The sequence below is a fragment of the Apostichopus japonicus genome, chromosome 20, assembly GCF_037975245.1.
Source record: "Apostichopus japonicus isolate 1M-3 chromosome 20, ASM3797524v1, whole genome shotgun sequence".
Lineage (NCBI taxonomy): Eukaryota > Metazoa > Echinodermata > Holothuroidea > Aspidochirotida > Stichopodidae > Apostichopus > Apostichopus japonicus.
Genome location: NC_092580.1, coordinates 27,170,331 through 27,191,294, shown reverse-complemented (window position 1 = coordinate 27,191,294; position 20,964 = coordinate 27,170,331). Strand labels below are relative to the sequence as shown.

Below are 20,964 nucleotides of genomic sequence, written 5' to 3'. Positions count from 1 at the left end.
GAGACCGAGCTTGTATACTGAGCTTCACAAGACCATGGCATGTATACACTGGCCTGCATATTAATGCTTATATACGCTTGTTTCAAATAACAACGTCAATGATCAAAGTAAAACTAAGTAAGTAGTGTTTAAGGGACCTCTTCACCCTGCAATGGCGTGTTTTCGTTTTATCGACTTTGGGTGGGTAGGGCGTGTAGGCAACCTGCCTCATTTGATGATATGGTTTAGTTAACCTTATATGCACCGCGCATTTTGATTATACTTTGTAAAAACGTTTCGAAAAGTTACAGTAACCTCGCAATGAAAACGAAATAATTATGCTCCCTGCTGTGGTGACAAAGGGCGATGCCACTCAACGGTTAACTGGAACCGTATTATACTGACAAGATCTGAGCAGGGAGCTCACTACAGGGGCTAAGGACGGGTGACCCGAAACGTTTTGCCTGTACAAGTTACAAAGGGTAGGACTATACCAAGGCCGCATATGCATATAGTATAATGCTGTTATAATGATGTTGTATAATTATGATCAGCGCATGTACAGTTCTGACCCAGAGAAAGTGCACTTTTGGAACGGGTATAAAAAACCAAACAGTGAGAGAAAAGTTTACTGTTCAGTTCAGTCTACCTCCGGTTTTATTTAACTTCATAACCAATGTTTGCAAGAATTCTGTCGAAAATCAAAACATACGTTTTGACGTAATCAAGGGCATGTCACCCGTGCAGCCGTTACACGAAATAGGCATATATCATTTCAACGAATCTCATTAGCGAATACACTGTTTATTTATATACTGATTATGTGTTATAGAGTAGGGTGAAAACACATACTATATAATGAGATGCGTTAACTTTCGAAAGTTAACACATCATGACAATATCGAAATGTTTTTAAAATATACTGTTAGTTAAGTATATGTACATTATATATGCACGACGAGAAATATCTTTTATTGCAAAATGAATGATCAAGACTGGATTGATTTGTACATTCTAATGAAGGATTTGCTATCAGCTTCATGTCAACAATATGATTATAAATTAGGGTAAAATCCTACACCATTTGCCCTTGACAAACTTATAATACGTGGTCAACAAGTTATCTGAGAGTCATAAAACCCTTGTCTGCCTAACAGTATTTGTGTTTCTTAGCAGAGGTTACCTAATCAGTCTGCCTTGTGTACCATAGACTATAGGTAATCCATTCACGTCCTTTGCTGAGTTAACGAAGGTTGTGATACTGAAGTTACGTTTATCAGGGCTCAAAACTCAGGTCCGTACTAAAGGTACAACTTGCAGGTTATTGTACATTATAGAGGTCGTGCAGCTAATGGTGCCAGTGTGCAAGTAACATTGCAAAAAGCATCCCGAAGAAAGTCTTCGCATTACACCTGGACTTTTATTTAGCATTTCAGTACCTGTACAGCTGCACGCAGACCAAACGTCATCCACTACAAACATGAACAGGTCTAACCCAAATGGGCCGTGTAGAACATTAAGAATTTTATCCACCCAGTCACCCACTGTTGCAAAAATTTTCAAAGGAATTATACATAAGTTACAACAAAAATTAATCAACGAGTTGATATTCAAGGAAAAGCGAGATTCAAGCAAATATGTTCATGAATAAAGCTTTATATATTGCTTAATACATGCCTCTTGAGTGCGCGCATATGTATCGAGATCCCTTCCTAATGTATGTAGCCTATGCATTATGTTCCACGTGTAACCATGTTGTTTACAAGTATATATACCTACAGTAAACCATATACAAACCATACACTAACACCTACGTAGAAATGAACTTGATTTTCAATTTGGTTATAAAGCCCACAAATGCAGTTCTATTTTCTACAATACTCCATTTTAACAACCCATGCAAGATATCGCCTGAACATAAGAAGAAGAAGAAGAAGCCTTAAACTTGCTAACACAAACAGGGCTCTTGGGTATACAACCACCATGGTAAATGTCAAACTCGATTAGCAGTAATGATGCATGGTTACCAGGCTGTAAGCAGGGAGTTGTTACAACTCCCTGTTGTAAGGCTGGTAAGACTTCTGTACGGTCAACCTCGGCAGCTGTTAGAAGCACTTACTCTCGAAATAGGCCTGTATATATTGCCACGAACTTTCCTGAAGCAGTTTATCAGGTTAAAGATATTGACTTAAAGTCTATTACAGACCAAGTTGATTATTTACTTAAATCACTGATCAAATTTTGATTCGGGTAACTGCTAAAAAGATTTAGCAAACCAAGGGGCGTGTTTTGAGTTGATGGTATTATATGTGGAACTAAAGAATGCGGAATTGTTACTGCATTGGTGCAACTTGGTGTGGATAACGAGGGCCTACATATTGACTCTGCGCTACAACAAGTGACTTTTGTCAACTTTGAGTCGGCAGAAAAAAGTTGTACTTTGACGAGGTATCACCGCGAACGTCAAAATCCTCTGTCGCTATGCCTTTGTTATTGAAAAACAGCCCAAATTAGGCTATGTGATATAGGTGATATAGAACTATATTTTTGGTTAACGCTATGCATTGCATGTGTCCAAATCTTGAGGTGCAAGGCGCGAACGTATATTTATGAAAGATAGCCTATATGCGGTATCTGAAATCATGTATATTGCTAACGCCGCAGAACGAAGGGACGGTTAGCAAAAAACAACGATGTTTATATACAAGATTAATTTTAACATCAAATTTGTGGATACGGGTATGAAAGTACACAATTCATTAAGAGAAGCATGCAGAATAGTCATTGCGGTGATTGTATAATCATTGTGTGTTAATATGCCCATGGCTTGGCGAGAGTGATAAAGGATCGATTGCAAACCAAAACAGCGGTACACCTTTAAAGTTATTTTAATGACATCACCCAAACATCAATGTCGCGTCTGGTATATAGACTACCAGCATGTATAAACAACGTTTCAAATATATACATTGTATGTAGCCTATATATCATGCCGCTCCGTACCGCATGTGATAAACATGTAACATATACAGGCCTGCAAAAACATTAAAGCGGTATTCCGTTGGCAGTATATAGATCGGAGAGATGAATGCAGAAACGACAAGACGTCCTTGCAGTTTGGTAAAGATTTGACATTCCCCCTCCTCATCTTACCCCCCCCCCACCCTCCGCCCACGACAACAAATAATACAATAACGAAGTAGAAACATAAATAAATATCACCGGTCTTATAGCTCTGCATAAATTAAATGCGTTATTGAGGAATCATATGTTGGGACAGTACAGCATTGTATATTGTAATAATCCTTCCAAATTATTTGTCAATATTTTAGAGAAAGTCTTCACTACCTCCGTGACGGTAGGCCTTCACAAAAAGCTTATGCGATTTCAATCGAATTAAATATTGGCGTGCCAGCCTATAGCCTATGTATATTTATTAACAAAACTCATATCATATAATATGCGAATTAGCCTGAAGCTGGAAACTATATATTTTTTAAAGGTCTCAGTCACGACGTGATCCCATAGAAAATATGAAGCGTTGTTAAGGTATTCAAGTATCAAATAATATCCAAAATAAATGAGAAACTAAGAACTTTGAGTGAATTCCTTCATGATACGTTGACTCATGGAATAGGATGGGAATACAGCCAGCTGATTATTGCTAACAGGTGTTTGAGCAGGTCAAATTTCTCAGGGTCAAGTTTTCGACTCTTTTTTTTCTGTCTTACAGTGAACATTCCAAATTTGACACTGCTATGATCGTCCATAAATCATGCTGTCTCAACTCAGTGTTATCAATACGACAAAATTCATCATTTTGGTTTGAATGGTTTATTGGTTACCGTAATCAATACCAGGCTGGTGTAACAGCTCCCGGATTTCGATATACAAGCAGTTATCATATATACGTTGACACTCATAGGCTATGCATGGCTCTAAATAAAGGTATATTTAACGAGACAATTGCACTCTTGCATATACTTAATTATAGGGCTCCCGGTTATTCCAATAAATTAAATGCTTATAAATGTACTCTGGTCACGTGCTCTTCTATTTACATATATATGCATTTGCCTTCTGTCATGAGAACATCTGACTGTGGTATTCGCCATTAGTTGTTTGTTTATTGATTTATTAACGATTTGTAATGGGGCATACGTTAATCTGTGCATATGCGGTATACAAAGTGTGTGGAGCCCATGTAACGCTATGACTCCATTAAAATGAAAACATTACAAATATAAACGTTTTTAATACACATACATTTGATGTCTTGCCTCTTGGTATCGGCATATAAGCCAGCCTGGACGTTCGGAGTTGATACAATACGTGCTACTTATAGAAAATCCTGTTGAATGTAGGCTTGCCTGATCGATTTTATTCCTTTTATGTTTAAAGAAAACCGCATCTTGCGCTAACCATGTCAAATCAGACACCATTGAATAGATGGTAGTCTTGGGGTGAGGTCCAACTCCGGGGCCATGGGCCCGAGTCAATGATATACGTGTACTGTAGCCTAAGTGCTCGGGTACTGATATAATATTAGCAATGGCGATTTCAACATCTATGTGGAAAGCCAAACTTCCAGTATAGACTACATCTAGCTAGTAGTAGTACTATGTACTTATATTTGAAACTTATCTTTGTCACACGAAAATATAACTAACACCTTGCATACATTAATTACATTTAAATACGACTAACAAGTGATATCAAGTTGAACCGCATCAGAGCTAGAGATCCAATAGGCTATTGTAGCCGATTGTTGGCTGTTGCACAGAGACATGTGGAAAACTATATTACACTGAACCATACACACCGATAGCGAATACAACGCCGCACGATATTGCATGTAGGCTGGGTTCAGTTAATTAAATTCCTGCACAAGCGTCCCTGGCAACCAATCACTTCTTTTGTCCATGTACCTTTCTAAAAGGGGTTAGTTATATCTTGAAGCACAGAATGTAATCTTAAACCACTGACAGATGTTTACAAAGCCTTACAACGTTCGTAATTCCAAGCTGAAGCAACGTATGCGTTATGTACCTTGGTGTTGCACATATATCGCTCAGGGCTCTACGCGATATGTCAACGCGGGATTGCACACTATTTCAAAATAAATAATCTAAGCATCCATTTGAATCAATTGCTTTACAAACTCACCCTTCTTTTCATCGGCATGTTGGCAATATGTTGGTGTCTCCCCTGTCGATGTAAATATATCAATTTATGAGATTCCTGTGGTGTTAGAGCCTTCCCGGGTTTGAACAACACGAATATTACAGCTCAATTTTGAGCAGTTAGATCTCGACTACACGATAACAGCTGATCACATAGACAAGTGCGAGTGAATAGCTAACAAGTGGTTTTACAACCACTAACATAAACATAGGATGGGCATGCAATTTGCAACTGCTGTGTGCGTACGATCGAGTGCACGGGGTGTTTTCTACGGTAGCCAGTAAAATTGTTGTATCAGGGAGTTGTTAACAACTCCATGGTTGTATGGTAGCTGATAAAAGCGAGCGATGAACGTTTCTTTGCCTTTTATTGTTTCATTGCAATTGAAGATAAATGGATCAACGATAGTTTACAATGTCAATTATGTGTTATGTCTATTTCAAGACAAACATAAGGTACTATAGTTTAGAATTAGAGGTGTATACATGCAAGGGCGTAGGAACCGGGGGGCTGGGGGGGCAGCCCCCCAGTGAAAAATGTGGAGGGGCGGAAGTATCATTCCGCCCCCCGCTTCGCAAGTCTGAAAAACCCCTTTTTCATTTTTAAATGAGAAAAAAAAAATCTTATTTGGAGCACCAAATTGCATCTAAGGCCAGGTGAAATACAAAATTAAGTTTACAAAATGGAGTGGGTGTTGAAGTGTGCTATATTGCACCAAATTGCATCTGAGGCCACCTGGAAATGCAAAAACTTCCAAAGGGGAGGGGGACACCCCTCCCCTTAGACCCCTCCCCCAGGCCGGCCGTCAGTCTTCAGCCCCACCACTCAAAAGGACCTTCCTACGCCACTGTATACATGGGTTTAAGTTGCCACCGTCGCTCTAAGGAATCGCTGCGCACCCAGTATGAAGAGTTTAACTAAGAAATGTTTTAGTGTTGGTTTCTAACCGAAAAAATATTCTTTCTGGCTTTTCTGCGAGTGCAAGACATACGTACGATGTTGGATTCATGAAGGAAACGCACCTTATAGACTTCAAATGCCCGATTCCAGTAACATTTCATTGAAGAGACTTAGCAGCGATTGGAGACCTAACACAGTCTTCCCTTCGTTTTTATGTTACTTACATTCGTTTTCTCATTCTTGTATTTCGTACTTATTATGCCGGTAGTTAAGAGACAAAAGAGGAGGTGGGCAAAATTATTCCCCCGCTGCTCAAATTTTGACAAAATAGGCTATATTGTATTTATAATGTATTGAAGTTAATTTCGATCAGTAGAAATTCCTTGGTAAAATGATAGCAGTTTAACAATTAATATATTGTAACGCTAACTCAGTTTAAGATTCGGGAGGCGCCAAAATATTCCCTACTGAAAAGGCTGGTGGTAATTTGGAAACAAAAGTGGCTTTGATGGTTGTGTGTTAGTAACGACGAGCCTTGAATCTCGCTATTTCATGCTAAGGTTTTAACACATAGATAAACGAGTAAAGAACGAGCTCTGACTAGAGTTCATAATCTATTACTACAATAGGGAGTGTTAGCTCAGTGGTTAACGCCGGTGCCATTCAATCGTAAGGTCCCGAGTACGAGTCACTCCAGGATTAATGTATGTCGTCCAGTTACAGAGTTGTTGACAATTCATAATCATGGACTTTAAAATATCAATCTAAGAGACTGACTTCGGTCAGCTTGCGGCTTTGATAAGCCAATGATGGCTTCTTCGCGAGTTCCTGCGTGCAGGAGGATCTAAAATACATGCAATACATACAATCAGCCAGTTACAGGCAAAACATCGGCATGAAACCCTCAATAAATAGAAGAACATGCACTTAAACGAAAATGATTACAAACGAGGTCTGGATACCGAAGTAGAGTCCTAAAACGATACGTATACAAAAAGTGTATAAAAGACGAGTACAAAACATACACAAATACAACCACAATGGTCGGAACCAGGGCTACAACCGAACCGAATTTTTCGGAACGGGAGCAAAGACTGATTCACAAGTTTCGAGATCTGATTCAGCTGAGTTGGTGAGCAGACGTCACGTGACCTGTAATACTTACGTCACGAAAGCATAATAGGTGGCTAAAGACAGTTACATGTAGCCTAGAGAATAGAGGGCGACAGATATGATGACCAATGGCATCACATTATTGCTAGTGTACATAGGTCATGCAAGACAGCGGTACAAGAAATATTGAGCTTTAGTGTACCACAATCATGTTAACGGATAGGACCTGATAAACCATTGGGTTAGGGTCTGGGCCCTGGCGCCTGATTTAGAAGAGTGTAGATATTCTGACTGAAGGCTAAAAGGGGAGAGTGGGTAGAAAATTGCGCCGACTCTAAATGAACGATTTGTTACGACGTTGGCTATATCTCGTGCCTTTAGCCTTTAACAAATAAAACAGTTGATCAATCAAGCATGTGTGATAGCAATAGGAATTTGCACAAAAGAGATGCAATTTCCGCATTCATTAAGTAATGAACCAATCAATATTGTTGCAATATGAGTGCTTATTAAAAATCAACAATCAAACATTTACAGAAAATTAAATGTTAAATTATTTATATAACGCTGTAAAATTAGTACTTTTTCAATTTTATGAAAAATGTCCAAATCATTGAATAATTTTATATCGACACTTCAAAAAGCAAACAAATAATATAAATAAAAACAGAACAGTAAACTATACTCGTTTATGACGTCTGTAATTCACCATTTTGCAACAAACTGTTAAATTGACTAAATATACAATTTCGGCAAATTGTGTCAAATTGCAAACTATTAGATGAATGAGTTAAAGTAGTAAATGCATTTTGCTCCAGATTTATATGATCGAATTGAATATAAAAGTTAATTTAATCGGGTTATATCTGCAAATAAAACAAGTAATCAAGTCGATAATGTTGTGCTTAATGTTGAGATATGAAGGTGAGGAATTCAATATTGTAGAGAAACTTTTGTCATTAGTAAACGAACATGAACATTTTGTTGGCACCTTAGCGCTTCCATACATTAGCGCACGTACACATCGCACCACAGAAATGTGACACGCACACGCAGAACAAAAGACACGACAGCGCATGTATATTGCCCTGCGACTCCGTATTGTACTTTTCTCTACACAGACCGTACCGACATATCAAAAGTCCGGGCAAAACGTACATGCAGTGCACAGAAATCGATTAGCATACAGTGCATTGGGACCACTGAGTGATTGACTTTACGGTCATAAATTAAGATTAGGCTACCGTCTGCTGCTGGACAAGCCGCTTCCAGAGTCCTTTCTAGCTGGTTCTTACTTGCGTAACACGTCGACTTGAATTGAAGTTATGAATCAGAGATATTGTAAGCAGCCGTTTTCCTTAATCATTTACCACTTTCATGAATTAAATTAAGGGTAGGCCTAGGCCTAACTTTAGTTTAGGTCCAGTTCAGGTTCGTCTAGGCCTAGGCTCTAGAGGCCTTAAAGGTGCCTAGCCTAGGCTAGTTATAAACTTAAACTAGGCCGAGGCCTAACAACCGTTACTAAGCAACTGAATTTTCACAAAGTATTTGCATGCATCAAAGTTTATTCAGGCTACAAGAAATAATTTGGTAATTGGTTAAATATTGATGGAACTAAGTAGGCCTAAGAGACAATGCAAAATTACCATATTCAACCATAAATAATGATTAATGGCATACATCAACCATAATGGCACAGGCCTAGGCCTCCTATTCCTAAGTGTATTGGTCTACCTCATGACATGTGATGCACTTTTCAAAATTTCATATTCCTAATTTCCTATAAAAATTCATCTCTTATAGTGATAGAAAGTTCTATTAGGATGTGGTTAGAGTTTTACCAAAAGATGCAGAAATGTTGCCGCAGTTTTGCCAACTGATCAACTTCAGCCACCAGAAAAGCCTTTTACAGTTTTAGGTTGAGCTGCATTTTTCCCCCCTCTTTTGAATGTTGAATTTCAGGAACTGACTTGAACAAACTAAGCAATTACTACGGCAAGTAACCATAGGCGTACGGGACCATTTCAGTTTGGGGGGCAGAAACTTTTGTGCCCAAAAGTTCCTGTGACACTATCTAAGCGGAGCGCCACCATCGGTTGGCGCGTAGTGTACAAGAAATCTTTTAGCAACAGATGCCTCTCAGATTGCCGGAAATGGCACTTCTGAGGCCTTGCAAGTTGCATTCTTTATTTCATAATCTCTCGTTTTAGAAATGGTAACAAGTTCTAATTTTTGCTCGATGTTATCCCCATTTTCCTGTTCATAGCATTCTCCTTGAATACGTCCAATGAAGGAACAAAATCAGTTCCAAGTGCTCAGGGAAATTTTACCACGCCTTTAATGACTAGGCGTGGTCCACCCCCTGGAGGTGCTGGCAGTGTTAGAAGGCCAAGTTCAGGTCTGAATAGATCCACATCATCCAGTTTCTCGGCCACCAAATCTTTCCGGTATTAATTTAATTTGTATTTTATTTATTTCAGTTAAAAATATCCCACATATAGAGTTCAATGGAAGCAGTTACAAGTATAATATTTAAATATATGTTAGAAACCACAAAAGTTTATTTAATTATCAAATGGGAATCTACAAAAAGAAACCCTGGAAGTATGCCAGTATATCAAGATTTCTAAGATGCATTTCCTTTCAATTAAAGTGGCAGTATCAGTGGTTTTCATCACCTAATTTGTTGTCATCCTTGCAATGCCAGTTTTTGGCAGCAGTATTCTAATGGTTTAAAGTTGATATTTTGGAATTGTCTGTAAAACAAAGTTTTGCAATTAATCTAGTGATCTTATCTAGAAAATTTGATAATTTGAATAAATATATTTCTGCAATATAGAGTGACCATACCAAACAGGTTGCTAATATATTTAACTTAAGCAGTATGACAGACTAAAAAAGAACAGTTTCTCTAGCATAATGTTTCATAAAGTACACTTTACTTTGTCGAGCAGTGACAAAGAAAAAAAGGAAATCTAAATTGTTCATTTCTGTTGCATTCAGGATTCAAAAGTATATGTGCTTATAAATTCTTTTCATCGAAATTTTCTTATCGGTTGACACTATATCTCTTTGACTCTTCATATGTCTCATATCTTTGGGTACTTTCCAGATCATCTACAGACACACCATTTCGGACAAGCAGTAACAGTGGTCAGACACCAAGTGCAAGACGCACCCCTTATCGGAGTGCAAGCTCAACAACCCCTGCTGGGATCCCTAAGTCATCGACTATTGTAGGTATGATATTGGCCTGAATCATGAGAACATTCTGCAACACTGAGTTATACAGTAAATTAATACTACGTAGATTATAAAAGCCTGAACAATAGAAAAATAAAAGTCTAACTTTGCTCCTTAAATACCTGTCTCCATTTGAACATACTATACCTACATAATCCACAAATTGCTCAAATCTTTAAACCCTCCCTCCCCGCTCCTGTGTCCCTGAACACTCACTCACTGGATCTGGATCTATTTTTCTGCTAGACACTGCAAAGAAATATTTTCCCTGAAACTGTAATTTAGGTTGAGGAAAAATACAAAATAAAGTGAAATCCATCTTTGTCCACATAATGTGTTCATGAAGAAATGTGTTCTATGAAGAAATTGCAACAAAATGAATGAAAGAGAGAGAAAATGCAGCTGTATAGTTCGTTATTAAAAGCTACAATTCTGGGTTTGATTTTTATGTTGAGTTGTAACTTTGTCATTTTCACTAAACTTAGTAAAGTATACTGCACAAATCATTGGATAGATCTCAATCTAACTAAGTATCCTGTACTTTTTGATGTAATCTTCTAAATTTCAAATATCTTTATACATTTTGTGCCAAATATCATCGTTCCTGGTGAAATTTTGTTGGATTAAGAAACAGATTGAAATATATCAGCTACCTTAAATATCTCTTCTTCAGGGATCACGGTGCAAAATGCATCTTCAATATCAAAATACAGGGAGCATTATGTAGGAAATATGATTCATTTAACAACTACGCAAAGAATGAAATCATGACAGTATAGAAAAAAAAACTTGATCCAAGGGAGGTTTTGCTTGTATGTCTTTCTTACAGTCTATATCTAGTTTGTATGCATTCATTTATATTTTGTGTATTAATGGTTTCTTATTAATGTATAGCTGTTGTTGAAGGCAGAGGACAGGCACAGGGAGAGATTGGAATGGCATGTATAGACCTTAAGCAGCCAGTGGTCACTTTATCACAGGTAAATTAGAAAATTAATTTTTCCTTCATATTTTTGTACTTTTATACTTATTTACCCCCAAACTGTATTTCAGTTTTGTAGTAATATCCTTGTATAGCTATATATACTGCATTTAAACTTACATATGTTAAACTGGAAGGTAGCACGTTTGCTGTACATTTTCAGAAAGATGGTTCACTTGCATTTTACTAAATGTTTCCCCATCACTTATAGCCTTATTGAGGACCTGAGTACAAGATATAATGTATCAGTTATTATTGTTGTTTCCCATTGTTGATTTGCTCTTTTAGTACAAAATATATTGTAAGTTCACTGTTTTGCCATCTCATAGAATGTTCAATACTTGAGAAATTCTGTTTATATATCAGAAAATAATAATTATCACCTAGCTTAAAGATCTACAACACATCTACAACAGATGAACCACATTTACATGTGAGAGGTTTTCTTTGGTTATGCTTTGAGTATATGAAATGATTTGAAAGTTTAGGATGAGAAGAACTACTTCATATTCTGTTTGTGTGGACGAATATACTACATATTGGTACTATACCTGTGATACTTGTGGACCTATGCAGTTGTGTATATGGTCAGGTTGTAATGTATAGTTTTACATAAAATAATTATTACAATTTCTTTTATACTAGTCAATATGACCATTCATATTTGTTCTGATACAATATTACTTGTTAGATTGACAATAAACCTCACTTCTGTTGGTTTCTATAAATTTCATCATTTTCATTCATGTTTAGTTCTCAGACAGTCAGACATATGTCAAAGTCACTACCAAGATTCAAATATACCAGCCATTAGAGGTAGGTGTTGTCCTAATTCAATCATTTCATTTCATTTCATCAGTTTTTCCCTCGGTTGTGTGACTATTATTCCATGCAATCTCTGAATCTCTTATATCTCTGTTATCTTTGTCTTGCTACTGTATGAAATAAGCTCTTCCTGGATTAAGGACCCTGGCACAGGTTTGAGATTGGGTGAGGGAGGCTGGGACTCCACCAGTTGAGTTAACGAGTGTTTTTGAAACTGCTGCAATGACCTCTCTACCCTGGGCTCCATGTGTACGAGGCCCTGTGGATTCATGGTGAATTCAGCTAAGCAACTTACTTCAACTAGAATCAGTCTGCTTTCTTGCGCTATTTTAGTCACCTCCTTCTTTTGTTTGTTGCAAAAAGCCAAAGCTGCTATTATTTAAGGGGATTATTAATCATTTGAGGATCATTGAATATAAAAGAGTGATTAGATCACAAAGTCTAGTATTCGCTCTTATCCCTCAAGTCACCATAAAATGCCTACATTCCACTGAGTGTGCAAATCTTACTTATCTGCAGGACAAAGTGCTAATATAATAAAGTTTTAAGACAAAACAGGCTCTCCTCCCTGCTCATAAAAGTGTTCTTTTAACTAGGTCTAATATATGCTTTTTTTTGTATTTTTCTTTTGAAGATCATTATGCCTCATACTGCATGTGAGGGTGGAACCATGACAAAGCTTTACAAACTCATTAGTGACAATTTCCAGGCGACAACTATCTCAACTGTACAGCGAAAATACTTCAATGAAACCAAAGGTAAAGCATCCCATGTCCATGAAGGACTTTTCCGTCCAGTGAATCCAACAATTACAACTTTGAATGAGGTGTTTAAGTGTAATTCCATTTGTTGTGCATACCAAAATGATATTGTAACAAAATGACAAGAACTTGTATACAAAAAATGCTTGTTTCTCAATCCTGTCATAATTAGACAATAACTTGAAAACTTTGATGTAATTTCTGAGGATGTCAGAAATGAGTAATTGAGGTTGTCAAAGTGTTGCTTTTTTGGTGCCTCTCATATGGAGCTGTTGACCTCTGAGTCACATGATAGCAATGATAATATCTGGGAGAGAGTGGTATATTATTGATTACTAAATACATAAAAAAACAAAATGTACCCTGTGTTCACACACCTCAGAGATATGTGTCCCTTCTCAATGTTAAATACTTTTGTGAATATTTAAGTCAATGACTAATTATAAGTGCAAATGATTTATTGTTTATCAATTCACAGGTATTCAATATGTGAAACAGCTGTGCGCCTCAGAGTTTAGTGCTGTTGAAATGGAACTTTCCTCCAAGTATGAATGATATTCATTAACTTTCGATCATTTGTTTCCAGATAACTTGTTCGTTTTTCTACATATCTAGAATATCTCACATTCTAAGCTCAGCCTGCAGTTCTTTTTTTGCCTACATCTTTCGCAACTATTTTCTACAGTATTAAAGGACTTGCTTGTTCTGTTAAAAACTAATGTTTCCCAACAATTGTTTGTGTTACATCATATTAGAATATAGAACCAAAAACTTCTGCATTAATTAGAATTAATTGTTGTGATGGGCATCTACATTCATGTTAAGCTTCCTACTTTGTTTTGTATGATCAATGATCCATCTGCATGTTCATCCTGACTGTACTCCTCTTCGTGCGTGGAAAGTTGCAAGTGATGACCATAAAACTTTTCAAACAATTTTTCTAACTTTTAGAACAGTTGTTAGATCATGAATGTTATCTTTAAGATTCTAATCTAATGGCATACTGGTGATTGAACATGGTGCCATGCCTCAAGGGGAGGGGGAAGGGGTGGGGGTGTAGAATAGTAGATGAAGCTACAAGCCTTTATATTTGTTGTAAGAATATTAATTCTGAAGGTTTTCTGGATCAATTTCTGTTGTTCCAGTAATGGTACTAACACACAGAATACTGATGCTTCTTTGCATTCTTTGAACGGATAGTCTATATAGTCTTAAGTTACGGTACAGAATTCTCAGAGATAGATGGGTTTAATTAATTGCTTATCTAGAGGAGATCCTCGTTTGGGATCATTATTATTGAATGAAATTGACTTTCTGCAGGTATTACTGTTTGGCAGCTGCTGCTGCTCTTCTGAAGTATGTAGAGTTCATCCAGAACATTGTGTACGCTCCAAACTCGCTCAAAGTCGTCTTCAAAGGAAGTGAAAAAACCACTATGATTGGTCAGTATGTCTTACATTTCAGGGGTTGGGGGAAGGTGGGGAGGCAGCGAAGATGATGACCCATAAAACATTGTTTTCTTTATCTCCATTTCAGTACAAAATGGCCCTAATATACTACTGAAATTTAATTACAAAATTAAGAAACTTAACTTAAGAAAAATGTAAGAATAATAAAACAATTCTTACACCCAATCAAAATGGACATAGCTACTGTAATTATTAGCACTTCAGTACAGATATAACATGTAATCTATGCCTCCCATGGCTTTCCATACACGCTTGATCTGAATTTCTTTCTTCAAGAAAACCACAACTTGAGATTTTTGTCATAACTTGAACTAAGCAGGAAGGTTGTGTTATTGATGATCTAACTTCAAGGTACAGTCAAGGTAACCATTCCTGGCTTAGTATGAAGCTACCGCAAGAAAAGAGTATAATCTATAAATCATACATGGATTAAAAGAAAACAAATTAATGAATCAAAAGACAGCAAGCTTAACTATTTGGTAAGAGGTGGAGTAATCTTGAGGTTACTGAAGCAAAAGATTAACTAAGCTGGAAAAAGCCAGGCATTGTAAGATTGAAAACTATTTTTTTAATGAACAGTACCAGCAAGGCTGAATTTAAAATGGTACGGTATATTTCAGCATACTTTATTATAGCTATTTTGTCATATTCAAACCCTGCATTTTGGTGTTGGCATTGGACTGGGGGGGGGGGTGGGGGGGAGAGGGGCAAGGGTTGCGGACAGGGTTGGTATTTCAAACAGTCTCAAATGTTATAAATGAGCTAATATTTATGTTGGTGAACAAAGAGATAAAATAAGTAGAAACAAGTAAATGAAAAAAAAAGTTTATGATAATGAGATCAATCACAGTTCAATGTTTACATATTGTTTGTCTGTAGATGCTACTACTGCCAGAAACTTGGAGTTAGTGCACAATATGAAGGATATTAAAAGTGACCATACTTTATTTGGAGTGCTGAACTACACAAAGACATCAGGAGGCGGTAAGTATGTCAGAGGTTTGTTTTTAGAGTTAGTTTTCTTTTCACTTTTGAATCATACATCTATAGTTTGCAAGGATCAAATACAAGTGAAATAAACATATAGATACAGGTGGAAAATATAAGTGATCTAAATAGTTTTCTACACAAGGTAGTAATTGTCAAACCATGAAAATTCAGTCCACAGAAAGAGAGATAAATAAATACAAATCAAAGTTTGCAGAAAACTGTTAAAAAAGTAAAATATCTAAATCCTAGAACCCATGCTTGTTTGGTATTAATTATCGTTTTTTTTTTCTAAGACTGTCATCATAATTAGCTAATTTGCAAACTTGTAAAATTTGACCTGCTTTAAGCAAGAATTCTAAGTACAATACCATTGCATGAAATTAAAGCTCTGCACAATTGCCTCAAAATATGCTAGAAAGTCAGATAATGGTCAGTCATGCTCAATATAATTTGAAAGTGCATATTTTTATTTTTATTTTTTTATTTATTTTTTTTTATCACAAACAATTACAATGTGAAAGGAAGTCTTCTATAAAGCCTGAATTGGCTTAACAGAGTAGAAGACTCCCTGGTAAAAGAAGAAAAGTATAATACAAGTTGAAGAGCAGAATGATACAGATACTTTAAGGAGTAATAACTAGACAGGATAACATTGTCCTAGTTTAACTGCCATTCTACCATCAGTTATCCACAATTAGATATTGACTTTTTTATTGTAACAAATCTTCTACAAATTCTAGTAATATGGAGAATCAGAACCTCCACAAGAACTTTATAAAAAAGTTACAACATTTTCTTGAAATGCTGAAATTTGAGGCGAACACTGATGCCGTTTATTTAAATGAGAGCTTGGCCGCCTGTGAATGTGTAGAAGACTAAATTCTGAAAAAAATTGAAACTAGAACTAGAAACTAGATTTTTGCCAATTTCAGGCCCCAAAACCCTTTAAGCTTATCTACAATCTTGGTTTGATAATGAATTCACAAACTGAACTCAGATCATCCTACTCAAGGATAGCTAAGTTTGTCCTTTTGAATAAATCTTGATTCATGAATTATTATTAATTAGTCTTTCCCATAATGAACAACTTTATGCCGCTTACCTAATGCCCATAAGAGAACTAAAAATGTCATATTGTCCTGTAAAAGTGGTCCCTTTTATGAAAAAAAAAAGAAAAAGGACAAACTACCCGAACGAAATACAAATAAAACTTGAACACGTTGTACTTGGTTGTGATATGTTCCCATTTGCGTAACAAGCCCTTCAGCAATCACAAGTTATTTTATCATCAATTATTTCCCTCTTGTGTTTTCATTTCCGTTTTAGCACGTCTTCTCAGAGCAAATATCCTGCAGCCTCCTTGTGGTAATATTATCTTCCTTACTCTTTTTGTTTATGTTATTATTTTTATGATTTTTATTACTTTTATGCCGTGTGTGTGACTCTGTTTTTAACATTATGGAGAACTCATGTCATGTATGTACAACAGTTGTCAGTATCACAGAGTATACGGTTGTTGAAATACAGTCAAGTTTTACAACATGTCCTTCCTTCTGCTACATTAAAACCACACTGGGGGCAATATACACTGCCAAAATGATGTCAACAACCTCTCTGATCTGCAGTGCACAAAATTGATCAGAAACAAGATCATTTGTAATTTTGCACAGGTTTAATGTTAATCAGGATTTGGTTTGGTCTTAATTTTAAATTTTCTCATGTTTGGTATGGTGCTTCTTGTTTATGTTTTTTCGTTTTGATATCATTTTTTGGGAGGTGGGGTGGGGTGGGGTTGGGTGGGGGTGGTGTGGATGGTGAGGGTATGATAAAGCATGGTTGTTTTATCATGTCTTTGATGAAAGCAAAACTATATTGACATTATGATAATATTCATGTGTGTTTTACTCAAATTAAATTATTGGGATATCGTGCATAGAGTAAAATTCAAAGCAAATAAAGTCTTTTAATGTATTGTAGACATTTTAGCCAGCTGTAGTGACTGTCATGCAGACAGAGCATTATGAAGTGTAATAAACAATATCTGAGATTGATTTGTGTGGTTTAACTTTCAAATCGCTTCTGGCAAATAAAAAAAAATGAATTTAATAAGTTATAATAATTGTATGATGCTTCTTACTTTCAGACCATGAAACAATTAAGTTGCGATTAGATGTGGTCGAAGAACTTACACAGAAGGAAGAAATTTTCTTTAACCTCCAGGGAGGTAAATGGCTGTCACTGTTTTCATATATTAGTAGCAGTCAAATAAACAGAGAATATCATTGATGTTATTCTTATCATGATCATTACCATTTGTATCTTCAGAGGCTGTTTATATAGTTACTGTGCGATTACCTTCATCTTACCTATTTATATCATTACTGTGTGATTACCTTTCGTCTTACCTATTTATATCGTTACTGTGGATTTACCTTTCGTCTTACCTATTTATATTGTTACTGTGGGATCGCCTTTTGCCTTCCCTATTTATACTTACTGTGGTCTTACCTATTTATATTGTTACTGTGGGATTACCTTTCGTCTGACCTATTTATATCGTTACTGTGGGATTGCCTTTTGCCTTCCCTATTTATACTTACTGTGGTCTTACCTTTTTATATCGTTACTGTGGGATTACCTTTCGTCTTACCTATTTATATCGCTACTGTGGGATTACTTTTCGTCTTACCTTTTAATATCATTACTGTGGGATCACCTTTCGTCATATAAACTTTTAATATCCTAACTGGGATTACCTTTCGTCTTACTTTTTAATATCATTACTGTAGGATTATCTTTCGTCTTACCTTCATTTATATCGCTACTGTGGGATTACTTTTCGTCTTACCTTTTAATATCTTTACTGTGGGATTGCCTTTTGTCTTACCTATTTATATCGTTACTGTGGGATTACCTTTCGTATTACCTATTTATATCGGTACTGTGGGATTACCTTTCGTATTACCTTTTTATATCGTTACTGTGGGATTACCTTTTGACTTACCTTTTATATCGTTACTGTTGCATTATCTTTCATCTTACCTTTATTTATCGTTACTGTGGGATTACCTATTGTCTTACCTATTTAAATCGTTACTGTGGGATTACCTTTCGTATTACCTTTTTATATCGTTATTGTTGGATTACCTTTTGTCTTACCTAAATTTGTTATCGCTACTGTGGGCATACCTTTGGTCTACCTTTCTATCTCGTTACTGTGGGATTAACTTTTGTCTTATTACCTTTTCATATCATTACTGTTGGATTATCTTTCATCTTACCTTTATTTATATCATTACTGTGGGATTACCTTTCATTTTACCTATTTATGTCCTTACCGTGGGATTACCTTTTGTCTTATAACCTTTCTATATCATTACTGTGGGCAAAACTTTTGTCTTATTACCTGTTTGCAGTACTCAGCCGATTCCTGGATGTTGATCACCTCCTCTCACTCTGTGTGCAGATACCCAAGCAAGAGACACCAAAAACAGCCGAGAGTAAAATCACTAATGTCATCCACCTGAAACATGTTCTTGAACTTGTGATGCCTCTGAAGAATGCCCTGCAATTTTGCCAAACAGAACTTCTAAGAGCATATTGTCAGGTAAACCCATTGATCGATACAGATTGATACATATATCCCAGGCTAAAAACATATCCAAATGGCATTGTCTTTCTCACAGGTGACAACTGAGTACAACCTGTCTGTCTTAAAAGGTGTGAAGACTCGCGCAAAAATAAACGTCTAATGCCGGTAATCTGACCAAGTTTCGAATGAGGTGTAACAGAAGTGTTAGACACCACCATCGATCCCACAAAATATGCACACAGCTTGCTACCTTTGGTAATTAGACACTAGTGTACAGTCAGTACAAACAGCTGCGGTCAATACCCACAGCACAGTGTATGAACGTTACAGCGATAGACATATCAGGTCCAGCTGAAGATAACAAGGTATCATGTTTCATTACTGTCTGCATTTTGTAGCGACAAGCAGAACACTTCACTTGCAAGCAATGGAAAGTTAACTTTTTCAGAGCGCGGCACACGGTTTGGGGCGAGTCTTCAATGCCTTTAACTGATGTTTCATGGGTTCATATGATTTCTTTTTTCCGATATTCCTTTTTTTTGGCTATCACAGACCCTTCAAGATGAGAGGTTTGGATTAATATTGGAGAAGATCAGAACTGTTATTCATGATGATACAAGATATCAGAAGGGTACCCTCAGCATGAGGACTCAGAAATGCTTTGCTGTCAGACCAAATATTAATGGTATGTATAGGTTGAAGTGATATCATGAAGGAGTCAATTATTGACTATCGTATTTTCTTGAACGGATTAATACAATAAAAGTCTACAGTACCTAACTACCACATGCAGGTACATTAATTAAGTACTCATTTTCACAGTGAAGATGCTAACATTTGTAGTGAATGGGGCCCTTTCACTCTGTTTACAGGGTTGCTGGATGTCGCAAGGAGGACATACACAGAGCTTGTAGATGACATTTCAAGTGAGTGTGATTTTTAAAAGAAGATTTCGTTAGTATGAATCATGGGCGTAGAACATATGGGGGACAGGGAACATGTCCCTCACAACATTTTGAGCTGGGGGATGTTACACAAAATATATGCCCCCCCTACCTCCCATTTTTCAGGCCTTTAAGGAAAATTGCTCCAAGTGTAAGAAGAAAAGGTAAGTCGGAATATTTGGAATTGGCAATATGGTCCAATTTCTCGTGAATACTGTTGTTGAGACAGAGGCTCTTGATGAAAGTCAATATATCCCCACCCCCCTCTCCCCCCCCTCAGAAATGCTATATCTATGTAAATTGTATGAATTAAATGTCAGTTGTACCATATCTAAAATCCAAGTCTTATATTGTTATTGATAGCCCTTCAGTTCTTAGTATTTTTTAGCAAAGGTCCAAAGTCTTCTCCCTAGTAAGTGAATAACATTTGCCACCTATCTCAAGAAAAAGTGAATTAATTCCCTAATAATTGTTTTTTCTCCAAATATTCACAGCCTTTAAAATGAATACCTTTTTCTTTGCTCACATTTTCTGATAGCGGTAGTCAAGCAGACAGGTCATAAGACAAAGTTCCCCTTGAAGACCAGTTACAACGCTGCCAGGGGGTTCTTCATCCAGCTACAATGTGTTGGACAGTTCACCTCCTTGACAGTAGAATCTCTACCTCCTGAATTTATCAAAGCGGTCAAGGCCAGAAATACTCTCAGCTTTACCACCTCTGATTTGGTAGAGTTAATTTATGCGTATTTTTCCTGTGTTGTTATGCAGTGGTGGAGCGTACATACAGTCAGGGGGGCGGATGCCCCCCTGACGGACTCAAATGGACTGCTGGCGCCCTTTTCAGCATTTTACCACTTTTTACTTATTCGCGATTATTAACTTTTTTTATTGCGCTCTCATCTACCTATTGACATTTGTCACATTATCTGCAAATTAGCAAGGCCTGGAAAGGGTCATGTCCGGCGATCTAGGGAGTATCTTT

General features: G+C 36.7%; 2 protein-coding genes across 5 annotated transcripts in view; one reads left to right on the top strand and one right to left on the bottom strand.

Annotated features, from left to right (window-relative positions):
- Window positions 1-5,324, bottom strand: part of LOC139962155 (filamin-A-like) — a 110,631-nt gene extending 105,307 nt beyond the window's left edge. For 3 of the 4 annotated variants that reach the window (XM_071962103.1, XM_071962106.1, XM_071962104.1), the window contains exon 1: window positions 5,146-5,324. In XM_071962103.1, the coding sequence (XP_071818204.1) occupies window positions 5,146-5,163 (18 nt within the window). In that variant the 5' untranslated portion in view covers window positions 5,164-5,324. The remainder of the gene's footprint in view (window positions 1-5,145) is intronic. The other variant, XM_071962108.1, reaches the window with a different exon arrangement.
- Window positions 5,325-8,334: 3,010 nt separating this feature from the next.
- Window positions 8,335-20,964, top strand: part of LOC139962164 (mutS protein homolog 4-like) — a 25,267-nt gene continuing 12,637 nt past the window's right edge. Inside the window, exons 1-15 of the mRNA XM_071962125.1 lie at window positions 8,335-8,517; window positions 9,443-9,623; window positions 10,289-10,416; window positions 11,314-11,399; window positions 12,155-12,217; window positions 12,861-12,984; window positions 13,466-13,532; window positions 14,308-14,429; window positions 15,336-15,440; window positions 16,773-16,811; window positions 17,590-17,670; window positions 18,863-19,053; window positions 19,591-19,723; window positions 19,911-19,964; window positions 20,521-20,708. Coding sequence (XP_071818226.1) covers window positions 8,502-8,517; window positions 9,443-9,623; window positions 10,289-10,416; window positions 11,314-11,399; window positions 12,155-12,217; window positions 12,861-12,984; window positions 13,466-13,532; window positions 14,308-14,429; window positions 15,336-15,440; window positions 16,773-16,811; window positions 17,590-17,670; window positions 18,863-19,053; window positions 19,591-19,723; window positions 19,911-19,964; window positions 20,521-20,708 — 1,578 coding nt within the window. The 5' untranslated portion in view covers window positions 8,335-8,501. The remainder of the gene's footprint in view (window positions 8,518-9,442; window positions 9,624-10,288; window positions 10,417-11,313; window positions 11,400-12,154; window positions 12,218-12,860; window positions 12,985-13,465; window positions 13,533-14,307; window positions 14,430-15,335; window positions 15,441-16,772; window positions 16,812-17,589; window positions 17,671-18,862; window positions 19,054-19,590; window positions 19,724-19,910; window positions 19,965-20,520; window positions 20,709-20,964) is intronic.